This window comes from Nematostella vectensis, chromosome 12 (assembly GCF_932526225.1).
Source record: "Nematostella vectensis chromosome 12, jaNemVect1.1, whole genome shotgun sequence".
Taxonomy (NCBI): Eukaryota; Metazoa; Cnidaria; class Anthozoa; order Actiniaria; family Edwardsiidae; genus Nematostella; species Nematostella vectensis.
In genome coordinates this window covers 2,559,510-2,570,415 of record NC_064045.1, presented here as the reverse complement: position 1 = coordinate 2,570,415, position 10,906 = coordinate 2,559,510, and the positions used below count along the sequence as shown (strand labels likewise).

Genomic DNA, 10,906 nt, shown 5'->3' with positions numbered 1-10,906 from the left:
TTCCATCGAACAGCACAGCTGAAATAAATACAGGTATGTTCTGCCCAGCCGTGCGTAAATCATTAACTTCACGGCATCCTGTTACAGGTTGTAACGAGGAAATACTCGCGAGAATCATGAATATACACTATAAATGGAATACTGCTTCCAAAATAGAATTTAAAAAATGACGAAAGGAACTTCTAACATCATATAAATGCCGACTTTTGTGCTGCGTGGTAATACTGGAATGTTCTGAAATGGTTATATGACCCAACTATTAATTGTAAGGAGAGTTAACCATGAAAATTACAGCAAAAAGCAAAAGCCCTTCTAAAGTTCCCAAGCAAGTGTTAACCCGTGCTATTCCCAATATAACGGGCCCTTAAATACTCTAGTCGTTTATATAATAATTAGCGGTGACAATACCCACATTGTATGGTACGAGTTTTACCAGCGCCAGTAAATGTAAACATGACGCCTTGTAGATCATAAACGTTTCAAAAACTCATACCAACATACCGTAAACCTCGACAGAGAAACATGTTCAAGTTTTAAACAAAGACTGTATGTAAGTATGTTACTACCGTACTCTGATTATATTTTCAGGTTTTGTTAACTTGACGAAGTTCATGAAGCGATACATGATCCAGACTTTGTACACAGACGCATGGGACCTCGGTACATTCTACATCGGTCAGCAGTTATTCCTGGGGGTGTCTCAACTTGGCAGCAAAAGCTTTGTGGTCTACAAATGGCGACGAGTAGAAAACAAGAGCATGTGAGTGGAGGATGGAAGTAAAAGGGTGGGGGTAGAGAGGGTTGTGGTCTACAAATGACGACCAGTAGACTTTATAAAAAGGACACTTAACTGATTGATAGCAGGCTCGTTCCCAGGATTGGCCGAGGGGGTGCACTGTCATAGGTATCAGATGCAAAAAAGCATATTATTTGAAGATTCCTTAAGCGTTTGAGAGTTTTTTTTAACATTTCCTGAAGTTAGCGGGGAGTTCAAGTTATCTAAGTTCGAATTATCAAGGTTTCACTGAACTTAATTGTCAAAATGTCCTTCATTTCAGATTCTTCAACTTCCTCAAAGTTTCCAATGCTCGCAAATGGCAGCTGTTCATGATCGCAGACGAGCAATACTTCGCCGTGGCTAGCAACTCCAGGAACTTTGATTCCCCGGTCTTCAAATGGGTGGATAACCAGTTTGTGCCTTTCCAAACTCTCCAAACCAAGAAAGCATTCGACGTGGAGCCCATCTTCACCGGCAAAGACGTGTTCCTGGCAGTGGCCACCTTTTATGGACCTTATTCGCATATCTTCAAGTGATTTCGGTCTTAAATGACAGACTTTGTTGTATTCCAGTCAATCTGATGTTTAACCTAAAAGTAATTGGAACACAAATGATTTCAGTCTTAAATGACAGAGTAGCATGTCCTTGATAAGTTCCCAAAAGTTCTTCAAAATCCTATTTTGTGAACATCTCGAAATTCAACAACAAACAATTTTATTGTCATTCATTGCGCACTTACCCTCCACTCTCGAAGAGATCGCACTGCCAGTACGCTCAAGACGGCCGACAAAAATTTTTTTATTGTCAAATTTCCAGAGATGTTTACACAAGAGAACTTTTGGGGTGTTGTTTAGAATGTCTTTTCTTATCATTAAACAATAAAATTCTTTGTGTTGCAATTACTATTAGGTTCAGCTATCAATTTTCATAGACTATTAAAAGATGAATAGATCGAGATGTTGATTCTTTCTCTCATGCTCTTTGCGACTCGTGAACCCTGAAATAGAATCGGACATTGAGTTACAAACATTTTTGTCCCTCTGTAAACAAAAACTCCCCCTTCCCCGGTTGTTGATCTTTGTCTACTCTTTCATTATAATCGTCAATATTATACTCGTTCCCATTTATAGACCCTGAGCTACAGTGGTACAACAGACTGGAACCTTTTGTATGACAGTCAGTCAGGATTGAATGAGGATAACTAACAAATCATACATCGAGAAAACTTTGCCCATCACATCCGGGGCAACTTTTGAGCCTTAAAGTAGGCCACCATTTTATGCTCCCGCTCGATGCCGAGTCGCACAAAGCACCCCTCTCCATCGGCTAATTCAAGCGAGTAACTAATATATTTTCAAGCAAATATCGTCAATTATGGGTCAGATTATATTCGTAGATTATTTCTTTAAAGTTTCCTTGCGAATAAACCGTTATATTTTAAATGATAATCAATAACAAAAACGTGTTTCAGCTTTATTCTTGAAATTGTACTTCCAGGACGTCTACGAGACAATGTTGCGTGACCCTTCACTTGTATTTTTCCAGGCACGTGATTGGGTGAGCATTACCTCGCAATATATGGGCAAAGAGAAGACGTACCTTGCCATCATCAGCAGTGGCCTCGATCCCGTGATCTACGCCTGGGACAAGTATCACTCTAGAAAGTTCGCAAAGGTCCAGTCCATCTCGTCCGCACGGACACGTGACATGACGTTCTTCATCATGGGAGAGAGGGTCTACCTCGCGGTCGCCTCACACATCGGGGCACTGGGATCTACCAAGGCTCGTAAACACGTGACCTCGCGTGAAACCACCACGCAATACATGTGACAAGATGTAACACTAGCGGCGTATTTGATCTGTTAGTGCGAAGATTGATTGACATGTAGCGTCAGACATTCAACTACCAAGGCTCGTGATTGCGTGACGTGTAAGAATCAGTTACGCAGTGCGTCTGATTAGAATTAACGCTTTGTATACTTGCTGCGTTTGAGAGGGTTTTTTGTCACGAGGACTTGGCCTTCTTTTTCAGACACCACTTTTTCTAAATATGGTGATCACGCAATCTAAACGTCACGCAACACATCAGATTAAATATCAGGATCTATACAACAATCCTCCTGTTTGTATTAGTAAATATATGTAACGGCTGTAAATACAAGTTTTGTATCACTAAGAGACTAGTCCATTTATTTTTTTAAGATAGCTCAATCTTAGTTCAGGGCCGCTACCAAGGGGGTTGGGGAGGTGGGGTATAGAAGTCAGAGTCGTACGAAAAAAATAGTAGGGAACTTTTGCGAATCGATGGGAATGGCGGCTATTCGCAGTCAACACGCTCACGCATCGAGTCTCAGTGAAGCTCTCGCGAACCTTTAACGGTGACAAAAAAAGCGCTTATAAATCACCCAGAAAGTTTCTATGCCTCGACAGAAGGGGCTTATTTTTATTGTTTTTGTCACTCTCTGGCGTGATGGCCCAGCTATTTCTCTGTTTTGGCGTAAATTTGCTACACAAGAAGTCATGTGATCACTAAGTGCAAGTCGCTTATAGCCAAACTACATCATATTGAGGAGCATGCGCAGAAGGGAGGCAATCCGAGCGGTTTACCGGCAGCCTGGGAAGGATGAGGGGAAAGTAAACGCTAATGCAAGCAGTCAGCGATCTACACAATCAATATCATCTTTTTTATTACCATTGTGCAATATATACAATTTAATAGGCCCTAGGTATTAAAGTGACTAAAATACAAGTATGTACAACATTTGACAATATGCTTTGCGTAGTAACACCCTTAGTGTACTCCAACTAATCATTTATTCTGACTCAACTCGCAACAACAGGCGGCTTACACGAGCAAGTCACAGCTACGTGTTTGACAAGTTTGTACTCGTTTGGACTCTTTAGTTGGTCACGTGACATGCTACACGAGCAAGTCACAGCTACGTGTTTGACAAGTTTGTACTCGTTTGGACTCTTTAGTTGGTCACGTGACATGCTACACGAGCAAGTCACAGCTACGTGTTTGACAAGTTGGTGCTCGTTTGGACTCTTTAGTTGGTCACGTGACATGCTAGTGTAAGCCACCTGTGAGGGGCATTATAAAAACATACCCCCCCCCCCAAATACCTTAACCACAAGCCAGATAGCTGGGCTGTAGGGGAGGGGGAATACAATACCCTAGTCCCCCCAGTCTTATGCACAAACAAGATGGACTTCAATACCCTAGTCCCCCTAGTCTTATGCACAAACAAGATGGACTACAATACCCTAGTCCCCCCAGTCTTATGCACAAACAAGATGGACTACAATACCCTAGTCCCCCCAGTCTTATGCACAAACAAGATGGACTACAATACCCTTGTCCCCCAAGTCTTATGCACAAACAAGATGGACTTCAATACCCTTGTCCCCCCAGTCTTATGCACAAACAAGATGGACTACAATACCCTAGTCCCTCCAGTCTTATGCACAAACAAGATGGACTACAATACCCTAGTCCCCCCAGTCTTATGCACAAACAAGATGGACTACAATACCCTAGTCCCCCCAGTCTTATGCACAAACAAGATGGACTACAATACCCTTGTCCCCCCAGTGTTATGCACAAACAAGATGGACTACAATACCCTAGTCCCCCCAGTCTTATGCACAAACAAGATGGACTACAATACCCTTGTCCCCCCAGTGTTATGCACAAACAAGATGGACTACAATACCCTAGTCCCCCAAGTCTTATGCACAAACAAGATGTTTGTTTGAGGTGGGAGGACCGACGGTATTTTTTGCTAGAAATGAAAGCGAGTTGGACATTTTTAAGCAAAATTTGATGGGCAAACAAGATGGAGAGGATTTATACTCCCTGCACTTTATACAAAAACAAAAAAAAGGATTTTCAAATAAACGTCTCAAGAAATTACAAATTAAGCATTCGAGAGAATAAAGTCGAGTTCTCATATACTCAAGATATTACACATCATCTCGACTTGCTGTTCTACACCTTGACTGTATCTTTTGTATAACCCATGCACACTCTTAAACTTAAGACCAAGAACATTGTTATATAATTGACGGGAAACTACACAGACCGAGTGGGGTTTGGTGAACGTATTAAGAATCGAGTCGTTCTCGTGGTAGAGATGCCGGACGGACTTGCTCGTTTCGCAAGCGCTAATTATAACCTTTTTACCATTTTGACCGACGTTATTGTACGAGATGTAAAGAACCTGTAATGTTTCATTACTAGCCACAGACTCAGCCAGCGCACACATCCCTTCGTCATTAATATCATTACAAGCTACGGACAGTTCCTCGAGACATGAATTCCTTGACAAAGCTATGGCGAGTTCCTTGGCACCAAACACATCTATATTACAGCGATCAAGAAAAAGGAATTTCAACCTGCAACAGCTTTTCACAAGAAGTCTAGCAATAGCTTTTACTCCATCGTACCCTACCGGGTTACCAGACAAATCTAAGTGGGTAACATTTTGAATGACTTTTGTAATTGCCTTAATGCCAGCGGTGCCTATACTAGAATTCGCTATACTAAGTTGAGCGATGGTCCTTTTTTGTGCAAGACCAATAGCGATACCCCGAGCCCCGGAATCACCTAGCCTTCCACCGCTAAGAAAAAGAGACGTGACAGTAGTGTTATGTCTCAGCATTTCACCGATAGCACGGCCTGCTTCAGACGTCATGTTACCACCAGCTATCCCGAGAGTTCGTACTGTTTTATTGACTTTCAATGCATTGGCGAGCCTTTTAATGCCAGTACCTCCCAGGATATTACTATCAATGCGAACGTCAGTGAGACTGGTGTTATCAGATAAGATCTCAGCCAACTTGATAGCACACGAATCACCAAAGCCGTCAGATTCAATACAGATTTCTGAGAGTGTAACGTTGTTCTTTAAAGACTCGATTAAATTGCCAAAATTAGCCTCGTCAATCCCATGAAAAAGAATGAGAGACTGTAATGTGGTACGTGACAGCATGCTGACAAGCGCTTTTACAATATCACCTGCACCAGGGGGACAAGAAATAGCTAGTTTTTGAATCGGAGAAGAAGCTAACGCTTTTGTAAATTGATCAGGGATCCCATCTGTATAATTCAAAAACAAGATAGTAAGATCACCAAGGGGACGCAAACCGCTGACACTACCGACAGTCTGCAGGCTCTTGGAACGAGACAAATCGTACGATAGCAAATATGACAATCCTAACAGCGTAGAATAACGTGGTCCAGTATCAGGTAATGGTAAAAACACTCTGCATGGAAGGAGGCAATATGCCTTTTCCAAAACTTTGACGATTTCTGATTGTTTGCATCTCGCCAGACACTGACACAGCAACTTGAGAGCAATACAGTGAGCAAGCCAATCACACATGGGAATTCCTTGGGGTGGATACTCGGGTACTTTGCCTGCGAGAGATTCCACGGCTTTCATAACATTACTTCCTACCATCATAGCGAGGTCGTAACGATTAACAGTGAAGTAAAATCCATCATCATTAATCAATACACTCTCAACAATGCCTTGTCCAAGCCTGTCAGCTAAAAACACAGCACAGAAAAACTCCTGAAAAGACTTGTGAACAAAGGAGTACATTTCTACTGCTCGTATGGTGCTAGGGGATTTGAGGCGTGTTAAGAAACCTACCTTTTTCAATACTTCTGATAGTTTAGGAAGTGGAAAGGTGTTAGCATTTTCCTTAAGACTGTGAAAAGCAATTTCTCCTAGTCTTAAACTTATCGCTTGAATATGGTCATCGTCAAAGTTGATGTTTTCCTTCTCAAAGTATCTCCTAATTCGTGAGTACGCTACATCCTCGTAAAGTTCTCTAATGGTCATACCATGTGAGAAATCCTTTTCCATGTTCCTCTCACAATGATCCTTGAAACTCAAACAGAAGAGAATCAAGGTGAGAGGATTACACAATTCGACATTAGAGATTCCTTTGATGATAATCTCTACAATAAATGCTGCGTAATCTGGTAATGCATTAAAGAAAATGCTGATAAAGTCATCAACATCGAGAAATCCCTTGATTTCTAGAGCATTACTTCCTGTAAAGTATTTGCTGAGCTTCTTTTCTGGTCTACTCGTTAAAAGGGTGTAACTAGAGGAATAGAACTTTTTACATACTACATTATGTATGCTCTCCCTTGCCTCTAAAGGTAACTCGTCGTATCCATCCAGGATTATCAAAACCTTATTTTGGTGTTCTTTGATGTACTGCACCACTTCTACCCTATCTTGTTTACTAAATTCCTTGGGAAACAATTGATCTTGCACTGCCTGCGGGAACCCTTTAGAACTCATCCCTTTACACTTCAAAGACAGCACTAGCTCCACCTGAGGGAAGGACTCTGTTTTGGCCAAGACCCCTGTTGCCCAGTCATATGCAATCTTCTTGCATAACGTGGTCTTGCCCGCACCAGACTCCCCCTCCAGGAGAACACTTCGCACCTTCTTGGATGGTTCACTAGCGGTAAAAACGTGATACATCGGCACCTTGATATCGGTGCCTTTTCTGACGATCTCCAGCTCTGAGAACATGTTCTCCAGCGTAAAGTTGCCGTCCTCCATGTCCTCAAGCGGCTCAATAAGGACCTCTTCACCTTTCGTGTACCTCAGATGAAGATAGTCAATAAAGTCTTGAACCGCTAAAATTAAGGAAAAAAACCCGTATTATTGTTTCGGTTTGAATTGGTTTTCTTATTTTGGTCATTCTCTTTTCAAACTTATTGAAGGGCATTTCTCAATAAGGAGAACGATTTGCGTCAGTGTGTTTGCGTCAGAGTGTGAATATCAAAATATAAAAATGTACCTTTTTTCTTTGGTAGACTCTCATTCCCTGGGTCATGAGATGTTCTAAAGTAAAAACCACACAATCAGTTTACAACATAACATTACCTGTTACTTTCAGTTATTGAAGGGTGACATTTAAATATCTATAATAAATCTATATAATAAGAAACAAAAACGAAATAAATAAAAAAAGCTACATTTAAAATACAATTCACTGAAGATTCCACGATCTAACTCATAATTTTGCTTATCTGTGCAAGAGAAACACACAAAAAAGAATTATAACTTACTTCCCAGAAGCAGCCTCATCACCTTTAGTGGCAGTGATGTCCTTCTTGCTGTTCACCTTTTTACCTGTGACATCAAATTGTAGAGTTGAGAGTGGATTAATCAAGAAAGGGATTTTAGGCCTTTAGGTGTATAGAAGATACCAAATCAAAAAAGTGACAAAAGTTTCTCTCAACATCAGGCCATGAATAGAAAAAACCCTGTCTTCATGGACAAGGATATAAAGCAAGAGGTCATGTCTCCATAATGTCAACTAAATAGGTTCAGTATTTTTTATATCAATGATATCTTATTGTGATTTGAGATTCGTGATTGTGTAAGTTTCTTATTATCATTTCAGGCTAGCTTTTTTTTCAGATGGTTTACTTACTTGAGAATTCCTCTTTGATTGATGCTAGGTCCACTGCCATCTCAGATACTTTTTCCTTCACCTCATGCACTTCTTTGTTTGTCTCATCTAATTTTCCCTTCACCTCATGCACTTCTTTGTTAGTCTCATCTACTTTTCCCTTCACCTCATGCACTTCTTTGTTTGTCTCATCTACTTTTCCCTTCACCTCATGCACTTCTTTGTTTGCCTCATCTACTTTAGTCTTTGTCTCTTGCACTTCTTTCTTTGTCTCATTTACTTCTTTTGACAAGTCTAGATCTCTATCAAACCACTCTTTCAAAAGCGTTACATAATCTCTCTCAAGAGGTGTGACCTTCAGGGCATCTATGTCACCCTGACTGACTCCACCGAGGGAGATCAGTGCATCAGATATCTCAACCCAGTACTGATTAAATTGAACAGTTGGCACTTCAGTTGATTTGATGTGGGCAAACACATTATTCCTGTACCATTTCAGCCGGGCCATGTGTGCCTCCTTGGTAAGATCAGGAGGAGGAGGCAACACATCCCAGCTAGACGTACTGACAGGTGGTGACAACCCAGAGATGTGGCGAAGCAACAGGAACAAAAGTGTAATGTCATAATCATTAGCTGATGGAACACCGCTGGCAGGGAATAGTCGATCAAACTGCTCTTGCCGGAGTTTCCTCCTGCTTTTCAGGTTAATCAAGGTTTTCTTGTGCGTATTTAGAAATGCTGCAAGGGGGGTGGGATGGTGGATTGATGTGAAGTATGTCCGCAGGGACTGGGTACCTCCATCTATCAGCAGGCGGCAGAGTTTGAGGAAGTTGTCCTTCTCCTCACTGCCTGAGAGTACAGAGGCCATACTAATCTGCAAAAATACAGAAATGCTCAGCAACAAGAGAAATCATCATCTTTTATTATCACAACATCAAAATGCTGTATATCAATGCTACAGTAGATTGGCTATACCTGCTTAATGCATTGACATCACATTTTGAAAGATTGAAGTAGCATCAATTCCACTCTTGGTTTTACTAATAAATCTGTTGAGGAACAAAGTAAAAGTTAGGACCTAACAAAAGTTTAGCAACCATTGACAACCTAGAAAAGAAGGGAATGCTAAGGGAATCTTCTACATCTACATCTACATTGTTAATCCACAAAGGGGTTACCATCACTGTGGATATAAATTAATTGTATAAATAAATAAATAAATAAATACATTAATTAATTAATTAACTAAAAATAAAAATAAAAAATAAAATAAATAAATAAATAAAAAATAAATAAAAAACATAAAATAAAATAATAATAGAAATAAAAATAATAATAATAAAAATAAATAATAATACAAATAATAATAAGGCAGAATAAAATAATAATAAGGCAGAATAAAAAAAAGATTAAATAAAGTAAAAAGATAAAAATCGTTTAAACAGCATTATTGGTATTAATATAATTTTATTAATTTAATTTTATTTTATTCGTTCTCTAAAAATATCTGCACTAGTGGAATCCAGGGTAAGGCGGGGCAGCTTGTTCCATTCTTTTATTGTCTTTGCCTGGGGGAGGATGTTAGTGGCTGGGGTGATTCTGAGCCGGATGATTGTACTGATGTTGATAAAGATAAATAATAATTGTCATCAGGAATGTCAGGACCACTTGATGACTTTGAGAAATTGGCCACATCACAGGCACAGCAGATCCAAGAACAAGAACTGTTAGCAAGTGTATTGTAACTTTCATTGCTTATTGAGCAGCATTTTGTGTGATACCATGCATCGCAGTAGTCGCACTGAATACCCTTCTGGTTGCATTTAACTGGTTTTGAGCATGCTCCACAGGGATACCGGTAGGTGGGACCGGGATTGAGAGGGATGTCCCCACTAAGAATGAGTAGGCGAAAGGCGAGTGAGCTTGGGTTACTCCTTGGAGCGATCAATTTTCTACGATTGGGATAAATATTGTTCATGAAAATTTTAACTTTGTCCAGGTTCATTTCAAAAAGTGCTGGTGAAATGAAGGGTCCGGCCTTAGACTCAATTAGTGGGCTCTGCCACCGTAATAAGAAATTCTGGAGATGTAGAGCAAATAGGAGTACTATCAAGGGGGCCATGAGGTGGCCTGCCATTATGCCAGATATAATTATTTTATATATTTTTTTTTTTTGAAAAAGAATTACAGAAATAGTATTGTAGTTTATTTTCCGGTTATTCCGGTTAAATAATTGTTTGATTGTATATAATTATTTGATTAGTTTCCCTTTCTTTTATTTAACTAGATCAATTAATTATTAATAATTAATAATCAAGGTAAAATTAAGTAGAATAAAATAGTTAAAAGACTACAATGAAAATGCAGGGTGGCAAAAACAAGTTGGACTCGAGTCGCCCGTAAACTGAACCAACGCGCTCAATCAACAATGCACTTAGAACCCACTGGTAGAAAAACTCCAAGCAGTATTACACAACAACGCAATCCGACCGCAATCACTAACTCTTTGTCATCAACCCAACTGTGACTGGCCTACCGTGAGACTGACACAACAACAGCGCATCGCAATCAGGGCTCAGAGAAATATGCAAATCCTTCGCAGAATTTACAGGCGACTGATTTCGGAGCTGAATAAATTATTGTTTGTAAGTGAAGAATTATCCAAAATATCACTTAAGC

General features: G+C 40.1%; 2 protein-coding genes across 5 annotated transcripts in view; one reads left to right on the top strand and one right to left on the bottom strand.

Annotated features, from left to right (window-relative positions):
- Positions 1-596: 596 nt before the first annotated feature.
- LOC116609597 (thrombospondin-type laminin G domain and EAR repeat-containing protein-like) overlaps positions 597-10,906 on the top strand; it is a 126,083-nt gene continuing 115,773 nt past the window's right edge. For both annotated transcript variants that reach the window (XM_048719849.1, XM_048719850.1), the window contains exon 1: positions 597-760. In XM_048719849.1, the coding sequence (XP_048575806.1) occupies positions 612-760 (149 nt within the window). In that variant the 5' untranslated portion in view covers positions 597-611. The remainder of the gene's footprint in view (positions 761-10,906) is intronic.
- Positions 4,588-10,906, bottom strand: part of LOC116609595 (NACHT, LRR and PYD domains-containing protein 3-like) — a 38,717-nt gene continuing 32,398 nt past the window's right edge. For 2 of the 3 annotated variants that reach the window (XM_032370402.2, XM_048719844.1), the window contains exons 2-6: positions 9,203-9,276; positions 8,249-9,101; positions 7,881-7,944; positions 7,610-7,653; positions 4,588-7,445 (exon numbers count right to left, since the gene is read on the bottom strand). In XM_032370402.2, coding sequence (XP_032226293.2) covers positions 4,729-7,445; positions 7,610-7,653; positions 7,881-7,944; positions 8,249-9,095 — 3,672 coding nt within the window. In that variant the 5' untranslated portion in view covers positions 9,096-9,101; positions 9,203-9,276 and the 3' untranslated portion in view covers positions 4,588-4,728. The remainder of the gene's footprint in view (positions 7,446-7,609; positions 7,654-7,880; positions 7,945-8,248; positions 9,102-9,202; positions 9,277-10,906) is intronic. The other variant, XM_032370401.2, reaches the window with a different exon arrangement.